The sequence below is a fragment of the Talpa europaea genome (assembly GCF_964194135.1).
Source record: "Talpa europaea genome assembly, chromosome: 2".
Classification (NCBI taxonomy): Eukaryota; Metazoa; Chordata; class Mammalia; order Eulipotyphla; family Talpidae; genus Talpa; species Talpa europaea.
The window spans coordinates 8,253,718-8,273,445 of record NC_140068.1 but is presented as its reverse complement, the minus strand read 5'-3'; the positions used below and the strand labels follow the sequence as shown (position 1 = coordinate 8,273,445).

At 39.9% G+C, this 19,728-nt stretch overlaps 1 protein-coding gene across 1 annotated transcript in view; it reads left to right on the top strand.

Annotated features, from left to right (window-relative positions):
* TFB1M (transcription factor B1, mitochondrial) overlaps window positions 1-19,728 on the top strand; it is a gene marked incomplete at both ends in the record, with an annotated part of 47,769 nt that overhangs the window by 5,467 nt on the left and 22,574 nt on the right. Inside the window, 2 exons of the mRNA XM_084257764.1 lie at window positions 4,018-4,126; window positions 5,648-5,799. Coding sequence (XP_084113890.1) covers window positions 4,018-4,126; window positions 5,648-5,799 — 261 coding nt within the window. The remainder of the gene's footprint in view (window positions 1-4,017; window positions 4,127-5,647; window positions 5,800-19,728) is intronic.

Sequence of the window (19,728 nt, the reverse complement as noted above, 5' to 3'; positions counted from 1 at the left end):
TTATAATATTATCATGAAGCAGCTTAGGGGAAAGAACATAATGGTAACATATAGTTCCCATTATCACATGTTGTAAAAGTAGGAAAATTAGTCTAATATGTGAAAGCGTTATAGTGTAGTTTTGTGGTAAAGAATTTGGACTTTAGAGTCTAACTGGCTGTATTTGACTTCCCCCCTTTAGCATTTGCTGGTTCTATGACCTTAAATAGGTGACCATATCTCTGTGCCTCAGTTTGTTCGTAGTGTTGGTATAAGGATTAAGTGAGTGCCTCATACTTAGTGAGCAGCCAGTATAATTTCTAACTAATCTATTAAATTATTATCCCCATTCCTACCCCTTAAGAAAACTTGCACTATAAAACCTTAACTTGTTAGAGAAGAGATATTTTTAAGTTACTATTGAGGAAGTTTTTGCATTTGTTTATTTCACTTTTATTAAAAATATTCCCCATTATTTTGATCCTTTACAAAACTTAGTAGTAGAAAAATCATTTTCAGTCTTGGAGATTTGGTATAATTACTTCCAGTGGAGAATAAAACTTAAGTAATTCATTGTGTAAATTGTGGGAGCTATAATATTTCTAGGATTGTTAGCACTCATGATTTACATTATGCTTCTCCTTTTCTTGGTTTGGGTTTTTTTTTATTGCTTTACAGCCTTATCTAATGAATACCTTTTACTCTAGGCTGACTTCAGTCTCATTTTGGAAGAATGTGCGATTGAAAACTGAAATAAAAGTGATAGAACAATTTAAGAGTGTCTGCACAAGTACTCATTTGGTTGTAATCAAGTGCCTCCTTCATAGTCAGCTGTGTCTTTAAGCACTTTATGAGCTAACACTTACAGGCTTTGATGTGTAATGCACCGTGTTGTTTTTGAAGGGCTATAATAGTAATCTTTCCTATCCCTCCACCACCCACCAAATATCATTATCATACTGAACCATTTTTCTCTATTAGTGGTTGGTTAAAAGTCTTTGAGGGTCATTGCTGAATATTATTAGGTGCTTAAATGGCTATTTAAACTGTAATCATACCATCATTTCAGTTTGTATGGCACTCTGCCCGCCCCCCATAATTGCTTCTAGGACTTCACATAAAGCTGTGAACAGCATTCATTCCTTTTGCAGTGGGAAGTCTGAGAAGGAAGATTGCGCTCCCCTGTGGTCAAGGAAGAGAAAGACCTTTAAAGGATGGGAGGATTGGGTTTGTCATTGACTGAGACTTAAGCCTGAAGGAGAATCCAAAAGAAATATAATGCAACTTTATGCCTAGAGGTTTATAGGAAAGTTACATAGCTGAATGTGATTATAGGAAGGAAAGTAGATGTGTATTATATCAGTTTTTGATATGTGGCTGTGTGTGTCAGTGTGGAGAAAATTAGCATTTCAAATGTGTTTGAATTATCATAGTATGTAAATTAATGCCAAAGAGCCAAGTTTGCATTGTTTTGTTTTAGTCTTGATTATTAATTATTTTCTATATATTTACATCTTGAAACAAAAGCTTTTAGGTCTGCCTCTTTGTTTTTGGTGTGCTAATTTGTTTTGTTTTAATTATGGGAAACGTAATTACAGAAAAATTTCTTTCTTGACAGTAAATGTTATCATTAAATACAGTTTTTATGTGGTAAGAGCCTGTCCCCTTGAGAGCTGTCTTTGTTTTTATTTATAGCATAGTGAGGTTATTATGTTTTCTAAGATTTATTTCTGGAACTCATCAAATTAAATTTTAGCACATCATGGTAATTTAAAGTAATCCACAAGAATGTTAATACCAGAGGTATGCAATTATTTTTGCTAAACCACCATGGCTAAACATACTCAATTAGAAGATTCCCAAACTTAAAATGTTTAGCCTTTTACCAATATAGATATTTCAGCTGCGTATTTCTGAAACATTACTTAGGTGGCTCTGCCTGATTTATCAGGCTCTGCCTGAACTAAATCTTTGATTTCTTGCCTTTACAAATATTGGGAACCCAAAATCTCACAAGCTAGGAGAGGAAATTGATTGCCATTTGGGTGTTCACTTATTCGTTCACTCATCTGGTGTGGGAAGCCCCTCGGTGGCTGCAGGCGCTATCAGGGTTTCTGAGAAGCAGTGTGCCCACTGGAGTACAAGCTGTCAGGGGAGGAAATGGCTGCACAAGTCATTAGAAATGCTCGGAAGAAGCAGGCACAAGGCTCAGTGTTGGAACAGAGGCAGGCCTTGGTAACAGGCTGGGTGTCTGGTCCACAATCTCCTCTCCGGCTGCCGTGGCGCAGCTCGCATCCTCCTCGTATGCCTGAGTCAGGTGAGGGGACAGGTCAGGAGAGAAACTCCGCTTTGCAGGAACTGGAGAGACTGGGCTTGATGCTCAGGTCACAGCTCCCCTCAGTTGGATGCCAGGTCCGCTGCGCCCCTGAACCGAGATGCTAGAGGGAAAGCAGGTCACTCTTGCCTGGTCTCCTTTCGTCACAATGTGCGTTCTCATTGAGCATATTCACATCTGTATTTGAAACTTCATAAACCCAGGGACTGCATCTGTGTGTTTTTGCAGATGTCAAGGATCAGATTTTTGTGTTGGGTACAGAAGCAGCACTTAACACAACACAAATTTATAGGTGACTTAGCTATAAGAGTCAACACTTAGCTTCTGAGAGCGTTTTCTAAATGATGGTGCTAAGGTAGATGAAATTTTTTAAAAGATTGCAAATGAAAGGGTATACTTTTTTGCCCCTATTTTTACTCAGAGAAGAAGATGGAAAGCAATGGTTGGAAGGTAAACATGGGCTGGGAGATAGCTATTGTGAAGACATGCAGTCTGATTAGATTGAAGGTGCCCATGGGTCAAGAATTAGTGGGTCAAGAATTAGTAAGATTGGGGATGCTGTGGCCAGTGCAGAGGCTGCTTTTTTCTTTTTTTATTTATGCGTACAACAACTGGTATAGCTAGAGGTGCATGGGGTGAGAGGATACACCAGAGACTGAGTGGAGAGCAGAACAGCCAGATCTACTGAAATACACTGCTGGGGGGAGCAACAGGCGAGGCAGGAGAGGTCTGCTGTGCCATGTGGGTTAGCTCCCTGGCTGGCAATTGAACTCAGGCCACAGCAGTGCTAGGTAGCCCTGAGACTTAACCCCTAGGCCACCAGGGAGGCCCCACAAGTGGCTTTTTACTTGGTTTGACTATACCTGTGATTAAGTTAGAGATCCTGGTAATAAGTGGAATTCTGTATATATATATTTTTAGACTCTAAAGATCTAGTTGAATTAAGTTCATCTTTCACATGACTTACTCCTAATGGATTCTCAATATTTCATTATAATGTCTTTAATCTCTAATTCTGAAATTTACAGTTAGGAGTTGAGTTTTTCATAACCAGCCCAAGTGAATGTGTTGCGGCCCTAGATTCCTAGGAGGAAAGGTGGATCATTGACTGGGCTGTTGGGAAAGACAGGATGTCTTGGGGTTACCTGTGCTGACCTGGTCACCTTTCATTCCCCAGGAATCACTTTGATTAAAGTTGGCAATAGGCAGGGTCTGGCTGTCCTTCACAGCAACCTGGGGAGGCGGGGAGGGCTGTGTTTGGCAGGCAGCCAGGAGGAATCTGTGGAGCCTGCTTGGGGGATTCCTCAGATGGCACACACCCCTCTTTCCTTCCAGGAAACCCCCATCTGATGCTCCGAAATCCCTCCTGAACACTGAATCCTGACTCTGCATGTTGCCTTCTTAGGAGTCAGAGTAAAAGTGGTAAAGCGAGAGAATGTTTAAAAAGAAAACAAAACAGTTTTTGCTTAATCTATGGAGAAATATGATTCATTCTGAGGATCAAAATTATATTGGTACATTATTTGTGAAATTGTAAGCGAGTCTGGGCGGCAAGTAGAGCACCACCATTGTCTGTCTGGTGATCGCTGCTGATCTCTGGCTGGTCAGGTTGACTTAATGATGCACAGCTTTGAAATATAAAAATTAGTTTTCTTATTCTCCAAAGTGTATAAGTTCATGGTATTGACTTTTTCTTCAAACAGATGCTTTCTGATGCAGCACCTGGAAAACTGAGAATTGTCCATGGAGATGTGTTGACATTCAAGATAGAAAAGGCTTTTCCAGAAAGTCTTAAAAGACAGTGGGAGGATGGTAAGTGCCTTTGTTTAGACTTTAAATTTTCTTTTATAATTACTTAATTACAAATATTCATTATACAGTGATTGGTTTTAAGTATAGTGAATATTTTCTTAACAGAATTAAATAATGTACATTGTAATTTTTTTTTCTGCTTTTCTACTTCTCAAATATAAATCTAGTTACTTTGTATAAAGTCTGACTTAAATTTTCAAATGTTTTGGGTTCTGTGCAAATAAACTTTTTGTAACGCCATGTAAGGATGAATGAACTGTGAAGGGTTGCTTTTTGCAAATGGTGAAAAAGTGTTTTAATAAAGTAAGCCACACCCAGGCCTTTATTTTTACCTTTGTTTCCTTTGTCTGAGCATTCAGTGACCAACTGAGGCACTTTCATTCACGGGTCTCTTGGGTACCCGTTTTGTGCCACTTTTGGGGATGCATAGACAAATGCCTTATTTTTTTTTTTATTCTTTTTTTTTTTTTTAAGTTTGTTTGTTTGTTTATTTATTTATGAAAGCACTGGGTACGGTCAGAAGCGCGGGAGGGTAAGAGAATTCACCAGAGCCAGAGCAGGGAGCAGAAGGACCGAAGTACACTGTGGAGAGGAGCAGCGGGCAGCAGGAGAGGTCTGCACGCCATGTGGCACCCTCGCCCGGCAGCCGGGGATCAAACCAGTGCTGCAGAGGCTGCGGGCAGCTTCGCAACCCAGCGCTCAACCACTGTGCCACTGGGGAGGCCCAGATGCCTTATATTTCTTGTCTAGAACACTTCTCAGTACAGTGGAAAGAGCAATGTTGGTGTACACCACCCCGTATCCCCCACCTCCTCAGCTGCTGCCATGGCTCCTGCTCGGCCAGGCTTCTGGCCAGCACAGCTGCCTTCCTCTACCTGCCTGCCAGTCTCTTCTGGGCACACTCAGCTTCTGCCCCTGCCCCTACCCCAGCCAGGCTGTACCACAGTAACCCCCTAATGGCCTGTGTCACACTTGATCTGTCTCGAGTTTTCTGCATTCACTAAACCCTTATCTGCTCTCTTCTGAAAGGTGTCTCTGCTCCTCTCTGCCCTGGTACCAGACCCTCCTATTTTTCCTTGGAAAATGTTGGCAACTTTATTCTTTACTGCACCCCCCTCTCACACGTTGTGTCTGAGATTTTCCCTTCTTGGGCCACTGCTTCTGTGCTGCAGAGTGGCCTCATGCCGTTTTCCTGGCCGCGTATCTCCGCGGCTCTCATCATTACATCCAATATGCATTGACTTCCAGGGCATCTGACCCTACAACAGCTTCTCCCAAGTGCCTCAAGGCACTGTGCCGTCATCATGCTCAAGCAGATTATCTTTTTCTTCAAACTGATGACTTCACTGACTAATTAGGACGTATGCTAATTTGGTAGAATTTTTCCTTAATATATTAAAGCTGGTTATAAGAAAGCACTGCCTTCAAGGAATGAATGAACTGAAAAAAGCCATCTATTTTCACATACTTTTGCTTGATAATAACTCATACCCATTTTGATCATTTTCTCCTGCTATGCAGATCCTCCAGCTGTACATATTATCGGAAATCTGCCTTTCAGTGTGTCAACTCCACTGATTATCAAGTGGCTTGACAACATTTCTCACAGGGATGGACCTTTTACTTATGGCAGGACCCAGATGACCTTGACTTTTCAAAAGGAAGTGGCAGAGGTAAGGTTTAAGTTTTTCTAGCTAGTTTATTTTATGCTCGAATGCCAAAGAAAATGATGATGCGTTTTTCTTACAGCCCTTGTTTTCTAAGTTAACAGTCCATGATAGACTCAGAAAAATCCAACACCAGGGCAACCAAAGGTATACATGTTATGACCATGACAGATGCAACTGCTGTAAGATCTCCAGGAGGCATGGAGTGCTTTGCTGTCAGCTAGGAAGGGAGTGTAGTAAATACAGGGCCACAATGACTGTTGAAGCAGACAGAGTTGAATCTGTCCAGTGTTTGTGATCCGTGAGTGGTGTGTGATAATTACACTTGATGGTTGAACCTAAGAGGATGATCGTGACAGAATGTGATCATGAGTTTGGGACTGAGTTGATGTCGCATGGCTCAGGGTATAGACTTGTCACTCTCCCATCCTCATGCACCTCAGGTAGGCCTGCTGTGCATGCATTCCTGTGGCAGGAGCTCGTGCTAGAAAGCAACCCTCCAGGGTCGGGAGCAGTTTTTGAGCTTCCAAAGGTGTTTAAGGAGGAGATCTGCCAACATAGGGGTTTTAAAAAAAAATTTATAATGATGTACAAAAAAGTTTAAGTATATGTATGATTTAATAAGAAACACTGAATCCCCGCCATGCAAGTCAAGTTAATAATTAAATTACCAGTGTCTCTGACACCTGTTGCGAGCCAGCCGCAGCAGTCTGGGTGTCAGGGGTTCCTGAAGGATGGGAATGCGTCGGCGCAATTGTAGAGAAAATGGTAAGGAAAGGAAAGGGGAAGGGGAATGAGGAGACGCAGACACTTGATCAGGGTGCTGACATCATCCTACTGAGGGTCTCAGCAGTCCTTTATTTATACTAAGCAAATCGTGAGTGCACAAGCATAAGGTAGGAAGGTAATAATCATCACATGTTCTTTTTTAGGAGCAGCCAAGGGTCTGTTTGCCTTCCGGCAGAGGTGTAATATTTATTATTCTTTGTCTTAAAGAAGGCACAGTTGCTAAACAAATGTTTTCAAAGTAGTTATTTACAATCCAACAGTTATTGTATTACTAGCAAAAAAGCGTATGTGTCTGCAACTAACATTTCTAAGTTTGCCATGGTGAACAATTAACTAAGGGCTGAGGGAAACAAAGGGCAGGAAGTTACCTGGGGGAAGGGAGACAAAGAGATTATTTCTAACTAACCTATAAAGTTTAGACTACCTTATAACTAATTGATTAAAGTAAAAAACAGAAGGCTTTTATATAGAAATCATCATCTATAGTATGTTGTTTTAATATTGATTTGATATTAAGGAACCAAGGGCCTGGAGGGTGTTAATGCCAGGCAAGCCACACTGATTCTTCCCTAGCCCCCAACTCTCAATTAAGGGAGGAAGTCTCCTAATCCAAACAAAGGTTTTCTACCTATCACTCCTCCACTTATCTAGTCAGCCTAGTTTCCATATTTAACTTTAAGATCAAGGGGCAATTTCTTCTTCCATAAGGTTGCTGGTTGTTGTTCTAAAGAACTACAAATATTTTTATCAGGGATAGGGGTGGAGATGGTTATAGCCTTTGATTCTCAAAAATGGTCAATATGTGACATATCAGTAGTTGTAACATTGACCATTTCCCAGTGCGTTATTTGTGCTGCCGTGGTTACTAGCTCAATCATTCACAAAATTGCTGTTGACTTATTCTTGAATGTATACTCTAACAGCTATCATACCAATTGTCACATCCTAGGGAATTAGCCCTAAACAACAGGAAAAATTTAGTAGGAGTCAACTATGGCTGTCTCCTGGTTTATCAGGAATCTTCTTATACTTGGAGCCTGGCTCGCCTCTGCCACCCAACTGTTATCTTTAACCTTAAAGTGAAAGAATTTCTTTCTCCAATTAGCTCTTGCCTCAAGAGACCACATCTCTGTATCAAAGACTTGGCCGATAGATGTTTACAACCTTTTGTTTCCAGAAGTTTTTTCACTGGTTAATGTAAAGCCAAATGTTGAATTGCTGCCTTTTTGGCAGAGGACTACTAATTTTATGAAAAATGTAATATTTGTATCATGCAGTGCCATTTGTCATCAAATTGGTTATTCAGTGATTGATCAGTATTTGCAGTTTTACTTTTAAATGCGTATTTTAGCAATGGTAGAAACTAGCCATAAACAAATGAGGAGAATCTTGGAGTCAGCTAACGAGATTCCTGATTTTTCAGAAATCTGCCCCATGCCCGGACTTTTGTCAGACGACATGAGTAGCATGGCTCCCCATAGACACCCTGTCATATGCCTCTTTCTGCTTTCATCTCCTGTCACCCACCTACCGCCAAACTAATCCATATTATGAGTTACTGGTATTGCAGGGACTTACTGTTCCCTGCATAGTTGATCACATAGATAAATGTGTGCATAATCAATCCGCTTTAGTTTTGTCCATTTTTGAACTTTATACAAATGGATTCATATATTTTGTATTCTTTTTATCCTGAACATTCATTGGATTCATTCATGTTACTTATAGCTATAGTTTATTTCTATTGCTCTGTATACTACCTGCTCTTTGACTGTGTTATAATTTATCCTTTATCCTCTCTGGGGATGCTGAATTAGTTTCAGTGTTTGTTATTACAAACAAAAAAAAAATAAACATTTTTGTTTATTTAGTTGAAGCACACAGGTGAAATTTCCCTAGGGCATATACTCAGAAGTGGAAATGCTGAATCATAAGGTCTATAAGTCTTCACCCTGGCTAGATAATGCTAAGTTGTTCTCTAAAATCATGCCAGTTTCTAGTCCCACCAAGAATGTGTCTGAGTTCATACTGTTCCATAGCCTTGCCAGTACTTGATATTGCCAGACTTGTGCATTTTTGTTAATCTGGGGAGAAGGGCATGTTACTGTATGGTTTGTTTTTGCCTTTTACTAACTTTATATTTTTTACATCCTTTTTTCATTTTTGCACAATGTATGCATTTTCATCTTGGTTATAGTCCCCATACAGTTCCCATCCCCCTTATTTTGACAGTAATCCCTCCTACCCGCCCCTTCCCGCACCCCCCTCACTCCCCCGTAGTGTGTGTCTGGTTTATAGTTGCTTATTGATTTTGATTTTTACTTTATTATAGTCTTTTTCCTGGTCCCTTATTTAGGTTTTCTAAATTCCTGCTATGAGTGAGATCATTCGGTATTTTTCTTTCTGGTTTATTTCGCTGAGCATGATCCCTTCCAGCTCCATCCATGTTGCTGCAAATTGCATGAGTTTGTCTTTTTTGATTGCTGAGTAATATTCCATTGTGTATATGTACCACATCTTCTTGATCCAGTCATCTATTTTTGAGCATTTGGGTTGTTTCTATAGCTTAGCTATTGTAAATAGTGCTGCTATAAACATAGGGGTGCAGGTTCCCTTTTGAATTAATGATTCTGTGTCCTTTGGGTAAATACCTAGGAATGGAATTGCTGGATCATATGGAAGCTCCATCTTTAGCAGGTTGAGGAATCTCCAGACAGCTTTCCATAGTGGTTGGACCAGTTTGCACTCCCACCAGCAGTGCGGGAGAGTTCCTTTTCCTCTGCATCCTCGCCAACATTTGTTGTTGCTAGTTTTTTTAATATATGCCATTCTCCCTGGTGTAAGATGGTATCTCATTGTAGTTTTGATTTGCATTTCCCTGATTACAAGTGATGCTGAACATTTTTTCATATGCCTGTTGGCCATTCGCATTTCCTCTTTGGAGAAGTTCCTTTTTAGCTCTTCTGCCCATTTTTTGACTAGATTATTTACTTTGTTTTTGTTGAGACTTGTCAGCTCTTTGTAGATTTTTGTGATCACTCCTTTATCATTAGCGTTGTGTGCAAAAATTTTCTCCCACTCGGTGTGGTGTGTTTGTTTTGGTTACTATCTCTTTTTCTGTACAGAAGCTCTTTAATTTTACGTAGTCCCAGCTGTTTATCTTTGCCTTTGCTATCACTGCTTTGGGTGATGAGTCTTTAAAGATGTTACTGAGGAGTGGGCCTCTCCTGGTGGCACAGCGGTTGAGCGCTGGGCTGGGAGGCTGCCCGCAGCCTCTGCAGCACCGGTTCCTTCCCCGGCCACCGGCGAGGGTCCCAAAAAAAAAAAAAAAAGATGTTACTGAGGTGTATGTCATGTAGTGTTTTGCCTATATTTCCTACTATATATTTTATGGTTTCAGGTCTTATGTCTAGTTCTTTAAACCATTTTGAATTGGTTTTTGTGCATGGTGTGAGGTAGTAGTCAAGCTTCATTTTTTTGCATATAGTGACCCAGTTTTCCCAGCACCATTTATTGAGCAGACTTTCTTTGCTCCATTGCATATTCCTTGGTCCTTTGTTAAAGATTAGTTGACTGTAAATCTGTGGATTTATTTCTGGATTTTCTATTCAGTTCCATTGGTCCGTGTGTCTGTTCTTGTTGCAATACCATGCAGTTTTGATTATTATGGCTTTGTAGTATAGTTTGAAGTCTGGGAGTGTGATGCCTCTATTTCCATCTCTTTTTTTCAGGAGAGCTTTGGCTATTTGGGGTTTTCGGTGGCTCCATATGAATTTCATCAATATTTGTTCTATTTCTTTGAAGAATGTCTTGGAAATTTTTATTGGAAGAGCATTGAATCTGTAAATTGCTTTTGATAGGATGGCCATTTTGATAATGTTAATTCTTCCAACCCATGAGCAGGGGATGTCTTTCCATTTCTGTGTGTCTTCTTCTATTTCTTTTAACAGTGTTTTATAGTTTTCTTTGTACAGGTCCTTTACCTCTTTTGTTAGGTTTATTCCCAAGTATTTGATTTTTTTTTTTTGTTTCAATAATAAAAGGAATGGTTTTCTTGATTTCTTGATTTCTTCTTCAGATTTATTGTTTGTGTATAGGAAGGCTACTGATTTTTGTGTGTTGATTTTGTATCCTACTTTACTAAACTGATTATTTTGATTAGTTTTTCTGTGGCGTTTTTGGGGTTTTCTGTGTATATTATCATATCATCTGTGAATAGTGATAGTTTGACTTCTTCCTTCCCTATTTGGATTCCTTGTATGTCTTTCTCTTGTCTTACTGCTCTGGCTAGGACTTCCAGTATTATATTGAAAAGCAGTGGTGAGAGTGGACATCCTTGTCATGTTCTGGACCTTAATGAAATGCTTTCAACTTTTCACCATTGAGAATGATATTGGCTTTGGGCTTGTCATATATGGCCTTTATGATGTTGAGGAATGTTCCTTGTATCCCAAGAATTTCAAGGGCATTTATCATAAATGGGTGTTGTACTTTGTCAAAAGCTTTCTCAGCATCTATTGATATTATCATATGGTTTTTATATTTTTGTTGATGTGTTGGATTACATTGATTGATTTTTGGTTGCTGAACCATCCTTGTGTCCCTGGAATAAATCCTGCTTGGTGGTGGTGAATTATGGATACATTGTTGGATTCTGATAGCTAAAATTTTATTGAGGATTTTTGCATCAGTGTTCATTGGAGAGATTGGCCTGTAGTTTTCTTTTTTGTGTTGTCCTTGTTCGGTTTTGGTATTAGTGTAATGTTGGCTTCATAGAACGTGTTTGCTATTATCCCTTCCTTCTCAATTTTTTGAAAGAGTTTATGAAGGATAATTTGTTTCTGAATGTTTGGTAGAATTCATTTGTAAATCCATATGGTCCTGGGCTTTCGTTTTTGGGGAGGGTTTTGATTACCATTTTAGTTTCACTGCTTGTAATTGGTTTGTTTACCTGTTCTATTTCTTCTTTATTTAGCTTTGGGTGATTGTAAAGTTGTAGGAATTTGTCCATCTCTTCTAGATTGTTGAGCTTATTTGCATATAACTGTTCATAGTAGTTTCTGATTATTCTTTTGATTTGTGTTGTGTCTGTTGTGATTTCTCCTCTTTCATTTCTTTTTTTTTCTTTAATTTTTTTTTAAATATTTATTTATACAAGCACTGGGTACTGTCAGAAGCACGGGGAGGGTGAGAGAATTCACCAGAGCCAGAGCGGGGAGCAGAGCAGGCAGAAGGACCAAAGTACACTGCTTGAGGGGAGCAGCGGGCGGCAGAAGAGGTCTGCGCGCCATGTGGGACCCTCCTCTGGTGGCCTGGGAGCAGCCGGGGATCAAACCGGTGCTGCAGACAGCTTCGCAACCCAGCGCTCAACCGCTGCGCCACCAGGGAGGCCCTCCTTTTTCATTTCTGATCCTATTTATTTGTGCTTTCTCCCATTTTTCCTTTTTGAGCCTGACCAGGGCGTTGTCTATTTTATTTATTTTTTCGAAGAACCAATTTTTGGTTTTGTTGATCTTTTGGATTGAAAAATAGGAAACGGGGCCTCCCTGGTGGTGCAAGGGGTTAAGCACCGCACTATGAAGCAGTCCGTAGCCTCAGCAGCACGAGTTCGATCCCCGGCCGGCCAGGGAGCAACCCACATGGCGAAGCAGACCTCTCCTGTCTCACCTGCTGCTCCCCTCGGCAGTGTATTTCAGTCAGTCTGCCTGTTCTGTTCCCCACTCTGTCTCTGGTGAATCCTCTCACCCCCCTGCATTTCTGGCCTTCACCCCAGCTCTTATATGCATAAATAAATAAATCTTTAAAAAAAAAAAAAGAAAAGAAAAATAGGGAACGCTTCACGAATTTGCGTGTCATCCTTGCACAGGGGCCATGCTAATTTTCTCTGTATCATTCCAATTTTAGTATATGTGCTGCTGAAGTGAACACTCTTACTAACTTTTAATGAAATTGAGCAGCATTTTATGTGGTTTTTTTTTTTGCCCTTTGGAAAGCCGCTCTTGTGTGTGCTTACCTTTTGCTCAGTTTTATATTAGTTTGCACATTGTCTTTATCTTATGGATTAGGAGTTCTTACACACTTTTTAACCAGCCTTTTATTAGTTAAATATATTGCAGATGCCTTCTCTGTGACATGTTACTGTCTTTTACAGTACCTTTTGAAGAACAGTTGTTCTTACATTTATATCTAGTGCATTTTGTGTCTTGTTGAAAAGATTGTTTTATATCCTGAGATGAAATTATCTATGAAATCTTCTAGAAGCTTTATTTTATCTGTCACATTGCTATCAGTGATCCATTCGGGGTTGATTTTTGTGAGTAGTTGAAGTAGAAAACAATTTCACTGTTCCTTTGACATATGGAACCCAATTAACCTAGAACCATTTAAGGAGAAGCCTGCCCTTCACTGGCCTCTATCAACACCTTTGACATAATGACAGAAGCCTGTTTAGTCACAGTGTGCTTATAGACACCGAGAAGAGAGGTGATATGAAATCCAGGAAACAGGAGGCTCAGTACAACAGGTATGGGAGGGAGTTGTCAGAAGCATTAAGTTTAGGTCAGACCACGTCATGATGGGGACTTTACTAAAATTAATCCCATCATGTTTACATCTACTAGAAAAATAGTTACACAGATTGAGGGGAGTTTACAGTTGAATTAAATAAATAGAAAACTATGCAGCAGGGGTTAAAGCAAAATCAAAATCAACAAAAATCTATGAACCAGAGACACTTTTGGGGGGGGGTTGGAGGGAGGGGAGGGATTGGGGTCAAAATGGGGGGGTTGAAATTGTATGGGGAATATAAAAATAAAATTTATTATTTAAAAAAAAAAGATAACATTGTTGGAAAGAGAAGTGAAATAAACGATTGGTGATACATAATTGTTTATTTTGGAAACCCAAGGAAGGAAAAAAGAGACCTATACAAAAATAGCCAGGGCCTCCCTGGTACCTCACGGGGTTTAAGCACAGCACTGTGAAGCTGTCCGCAGCCTGTGCAGCACCAGTTCATTCCCCAGGCAGCCAGAGAGCAACCCACATGGCACAGCAGACCTTTCTTGTCTTGCCTGTTGCTCCCCTCAGCACTGTATTTCAGTCAGTCTGCCTGTTCTGCTCCTCACACTGTCACTGGTGAATCCTCTCACCCTCCTGCACCTCTGGCCTGTACCCCAGTTCTTGTACACATAAATAAATACATCTTTCAAAAAAAATAGCCATAAAACTACTGACAGTTTCAAAAGTTACCAAGATAAACCAAAAATCTCAGAGCCCTGAAATGAAAAATGATTATTCTGAAGATTTTTTTAAAAAAACATGGTTTTTCAATAACAACTTGAAGTGTGGTTCCAGAGAGTCTCTTGAGAGCGGGACTGTAACAAAAGACAGGGAATGTTAAAACCAAATGAGAAGACATGTACCAGGTATTAAAATGTAAAGCTCTAATGAGTGAAGCAGAAGGACCCAGCTTGACACAAATCAGAGGGCGGAGTGAAAGAGCGAATCAGATAGCTTGGTGTGTGATGACGGTAAGACCCTAAGTCCGCAGAGGAAACAAGGATTATTTAGCAAATGTATGGATATTTGGCGAACTCTTAGGAAAAAATTTAGTCCATCACCAAACATAAAAGTTAACTCTAATTACTGTGAGTGCAGATTTACCACTCTTCTGGAGCGTCTAATCTGTTCAGTTTTTCATCTCACGTATTATACATAGTTTTTAATATCTAGAGGGTTTATTTGGGTCTTACTAGATCTTCCCTTTCCTCATTATGCTCATGCTTTCCTTGGCAAATTTGAGCATACGTGTCATACTTGTAACAGCTGTTTTACTGTCTTCGTGCACTCATCTCCTTACCTCTGTCATTCCTGTACTGTTGTACTAGCACTAGCTCACCCCCACCCCCCACCCCCACTCCCCGTTCTGCTATGGGTCACATTCTTCTGCTTCTTTGCAAGCCTGGTGATTTTTGACAAGATACCAAATGTGTGAGGTGTTTTGTTTGCTTTCTGTTGGTGCTCATGGCAAGAGGGTGGGATTTTGTAGTGGGTTGAGTGGTGGGTTTTGTTTTGGCTCATAGATAGGTTACTTTACTCGGTAGATTGAAGTTTACTTTCGCGCTTTGGTAGGCTGTGTCTAGAGCATCCTTTAATCTGGAGCCAGTTACGTCCCACTCTTAAATCGTGACCTTTCCATCCAATACCCTGGGTATTTCAGGGCGTCTCTATTATGGCTCATGGGAATGCCAACTATTTGCAGCCCTGCACGACTCTCTTTTTTCCCTCCTGCTCTCCAGCCTCTCTGGATCTCAGAGTGAACCTCATGCATTTACAGATCAGTGCTCAACAAGACTTGGAGGGACCCCCTTCTTTTCCTCCTTCTGTCCCCTGCTGTTTGTGGTTTCCTGTCTCTCCAGTAATCTGTGCCTGGGCTTCCCAGAACGCCAGCCCCTGTCTCCTGAGGTCCAGGTTACCTCTGCACCCGTTTGCCTGTTTGCATCCCCCTCTCTGCGCGGCCTGCAGAGCACGGCCCCCCCAGGCTTTACGCTGGGCCCTAAGGCCCAGTGACCACAATCTTGCCTGTTGTCTACTTTGTGAGAACTGTTGTTCTGTGTATTTTACACAGCTTCATAGTTGTTTCTGTTAAAGCTTTTTGATATCAAAGTTCTTTTGAGAGTGGACTCTATAACTTTACATTAAATCAATTGTTTAGATGCCGTTCTCAAATAGAGCGAGTGTATCAGAGAATTTCATTTCTTAGATCCCTCTCTCCCCTCTCTTGCTTCTGATCCTCTTTAGTGCAGCGGTGTTCCACCTGGTGGGTTTGTCCCACCCACCCCTCAGGGGTATTTGGCTGTGCTGAGCTTGAGGGCTTCTGGTATCTAGTGGATGGAGATCGGGGGCTAGTAAACATCCTTAACTGCCCAGCACAGCTTCTGCAGCAAGGAATTGCTCAGCATTAATCCACCCCAAATTCAAAATGTCAGTGACTACAAGGTGTGAGAAACTTTGCATTAGCCTTTGTGACCATAAGATCTTTTTCTTAGTAGTCTTGGAATTTTCCATCATAAAAATGTGGGCTCTTTTTGTTTGTTGGGAACTCTAAGATGACATCACCGCTTTGCTAAGAATCTTACTGTTTCCTGCCGATGTGCCGTTTTTCTTCTGTTGGTTTGAACTGACACCAAGTTAGTAGTTTCCTTTGTTATTTTCTCAACCTTTGCATTTGTCATTGGATTTTTTTTCTCCTCTGACATAATTATTATGGTATTTCTGTTCTTGAATAACACAATAGAGATGCAAAATACACTGTACCCTAATTCTTTTTGGGGAATGAGCAAAAGGAACAGAGGCTTACGAATAGAGTAATATTTCCAGTGACTCAGAACGTCACTTGTAGTTATTAATAATAGTGTTGCTTTCATTTCACCACATGTAATTATTTTTAACAACAAAAGTTGATTTTAGTTAAATTTTAGTGTGAGTATTGAGAAAGGTTTTTATTGAGCCTATAATTTATGGAATGCTTTAGCAGTGTGGGTCCTGATGTTCACATTCTGCAAGTGGAAGTTTCCACATACAAGAATATGTAACAGCGTGTTCTTATGTGCCCTCTGTTGTTCAGTCATATTGGTAGCTTTTTTATATGGAGTGAATATTGGTTGACAACATCGTATATGGTTAGATGATATAGGATTGCATCCTTCAGGTGTATGTTGTCACCACACCACACCTGCCACCAAGGCACCCACTGCCCTCTGTACTCTGCTCCCCCACCTTCCTTTCACCCACCCCTCCCCTCCAGTAGCTGCAATTCTGCAGTCAGATTTTCTAGGGTTTGTTACTAGTTTGGTTTTATCTCACCCTTTGTTTTGTCTATATTCAGCCTTTTGTTAAGAACCTTTAACATTTTGCTTGACTTTGAATTACCAAATGAATGAGCACAGTCATCTTATTCCATCCTCTGTAGGACCACAATGTAAGAATTCAGCCTCTGCGCATGAAGAGAAATATAGACAGTGCCAAGTTACAGATCATAAATAGAATCAGGCTGTGCAGCAATGAGTGAACCTTAACAAATCTCATCTAACTTCATTTTATAGATGATGACACTGAGGGGCAGAGTAGGGGGATGTTTCCCTAGAGGTCACAGGGGAAACTGGACTTGAACACAAGCCATGTGTCTGCTGCAGTCACCATGTTTGGTCCTCCTTGTGACTGGACCTGTGGTCTTGTCTTTCTGGATCCAGTGTCTGCCTCTGCCTCCTCCTTTCGTCAGGCGACCTTGGCTGTGCGCAGTCATGCCCCTCTGGGGGAGGGCCTCACCCCGCCATTAACTGTGTGGTTCTCATTGTCCCTTTGGTGTGTAGCTTCTTGTATGTAAATCTGATTTTTCTACATAAAATTCTTCTAGCTGATTAAGGGGAAGAATAACATTGTTTTATGAATTCCTTGACCTCTTGTTTTTCTTAAACTCAGAATACTTTTAAAAATTCAGGGGTTATGGAGTTTAATTTACTGAAAAATTAACTGGTTTCATTTCCTGGCCTTTTGCTATTCAAGTTATCGTCCTTGTGATACAGTTTTAATTTCCATAGCTTTATCTGTATGTATCACAGAATCATTAATTCATTTTTGAATGATTGATGAGATAGTCAACTCGTGCTATTTTCCTGGCCTAGATATTTTTATGAAGTAACGTATTATAGCGTTCTGTAAGTTTCACGTGGGCATCGTTATAAGTCAACATGTATGTGGACTACATTATGTTCACCACCAGAAGTCCAGTTCTGTCCTTCACCAGATATACTAATCTGAAGGGATATATACACCCGCATGTTTATTATAGCATTTATAATAGTCGAGAGCTGGAAACAAGCTAGGTTCCCACTGACAGACAAGTGGATAAAGAAGATGTGGTATATACACACAACAGAATACTACTCAGCTATTCAAAAAAAGAGAAAAAAAAAAGTGAAATCCTGCCATTTTGAACAAGATGGATGGACCTAGGGGATATTTTGCTTAGTGAAATAAGCCAGAGATGGATAAATACCGCATGATTTTACTCATGTACTATATAGAAGAAATAATTGGAGAAAAACAAATAAATGGATGAACTAAATAAAACAAAAATAAGCTTTAGACTGTAAGACTGTAGTAGTTATGCTAGCATTTAGTGAGGACTTCTAATGACATCTTAATGAGCTTTCTGGTCTGTGACTTGAATTTTTCCTCAGTGAGTTAGGGATAGGTATGTGTACTGCTTTCTTCTGAATTCAACTATGTGACTTACAGTTGTGGGTTTTTTTGTTTTTTTTTTTTGACTCATGAAGATAGTTTTTTTATTATTTTAATGTTATATATTTTTTACATCATTTTTCGTTTTTGCACAATGTATGCATTTTCATTCTGGTTATAGTCCCCATACAATTCCACCCCTCCAACCCCCCGTTTTGATCCTCCCCCCCCCCCACCCCGTGTCTCTGGTTAATAGTTACAGTTTTTAATCACACATCCTGGGTGCATTGACCACAAAGGCTGGACTGCTCAAGTTGGTCAAGACATCCCCATTCCTGCCCAAACTGGCTGCCCAGTGCTCTAAGTGAAATAAACTTAATTATGTGTTAATGCCAAATTAGAGTAGCACAGTCTAACAGGTCTACTGCTTCGTTAAATTCTCCTTAATTCATCAGTGGAAACACACCTTTCCACTCTAAATTAAAATAATAGAAGAAAGTCAGAATGAAATAATTATTTAAATGTGGGTATTTCTTTTGGTTTATTTTCACATTTTGATGATTTTCATGCTGAATTTAGTTTTACAGATCTACTTTGAATTGTGCAGTTTGCATAATGCATTTTGAATACTTGAATTGTATGCCAGTGGTAAAATTAAGTTCCCTTTTTCTTTGTGAAGAACTAGAAATATTTTCAACCATTTGATCTTTAAGCTTTTTTTCAAACTTAAATCTATACTTCCACTTTGTGTCTTTATGTTTTTGGTATCCATTTGAGAATATTTTGATTCCACATTTTTAATAAAGAATTTTTTGTTAATGTAGCAATTCATCACTTGTCTTGCACTCAATTTCCCATTGTCTAAATACAGATAGTAGCCAGAAAAAAAAGCTTGTCATCATTTAGGATCAGGGAAATGCAAATAAAAACCATAGTGAGATACCCCTCACTCCCATGAGAATTGCCCATAGCAAGACCAGAAGCAGCTAATGTTGGAAAGGATGTGGGGAAAAAAGGTAATCTCATACACTTTTGGTGGAATGAGATTGGTCTAGATACTATGGAAAACAGTATGGAGATTTCTCAAAATATTAAAAATAGATCTACCGTATGACCCAGCAATTCCATCCCTAGGTATCTGCTATTTACAGTAGCCAAGTTATGGAAGAAACCTGAGTGCCCAAGACCAAATGAGTGGAATAAGGTGTGGTACACACACAGTGGAATACTACTCAGCTGTATTAAAAAAATAAAATAAAATCCTGTCACTTGCAACAACATGGATGAACCTGGAGGGAATTATGCTAATTGAAATAAGTCGGAAGGAAATTTCACTCTTATGAAATATCGACAAACAAAACAAATGAACAGACAAAACTAAACTAAAACAAATCCTAAAATGTGACCACAAAACTGAGGTTACAGGGGACCATGGGTGTTGCAGAGCTAAGGGTAGAGAGAGCCCAGTGGCCTATGGTGGAGGATTATGGGTACTTTGATGGTGGGTGTATCTGAAGAGGTGTGAGCCTAAATCTTACACAGTGTTGTAAACTGTTGTTACCTCAATAAAAAATAATTAAGTGTAAAAAATCGAATAACCAACTTGTTGCACAAAATGAAAAAAAGAGATGAAGGACAGTTTCTGGATAACAAAATAGATACTGCAAAATCTGCAGGTAACTTCTCCCCTAGGAAATTTTCCCAGCATTTCAAATTAAAACCCATTTTTTTCAGTCTTACTTTAAGCAAAGCTCTTAAAAGTCAAGTTATGTGGTTTTCAAACAACTGCAGACTAGAGGCAGCAAAGTAAAATTGACTCTTGGAGGTCAGCATGTGATAGTGAAACATGAAGGAGGAGGACCTGGTGCACAGAGAGCTCGCCCTCTGGAGTAATGCCCCAGCAGT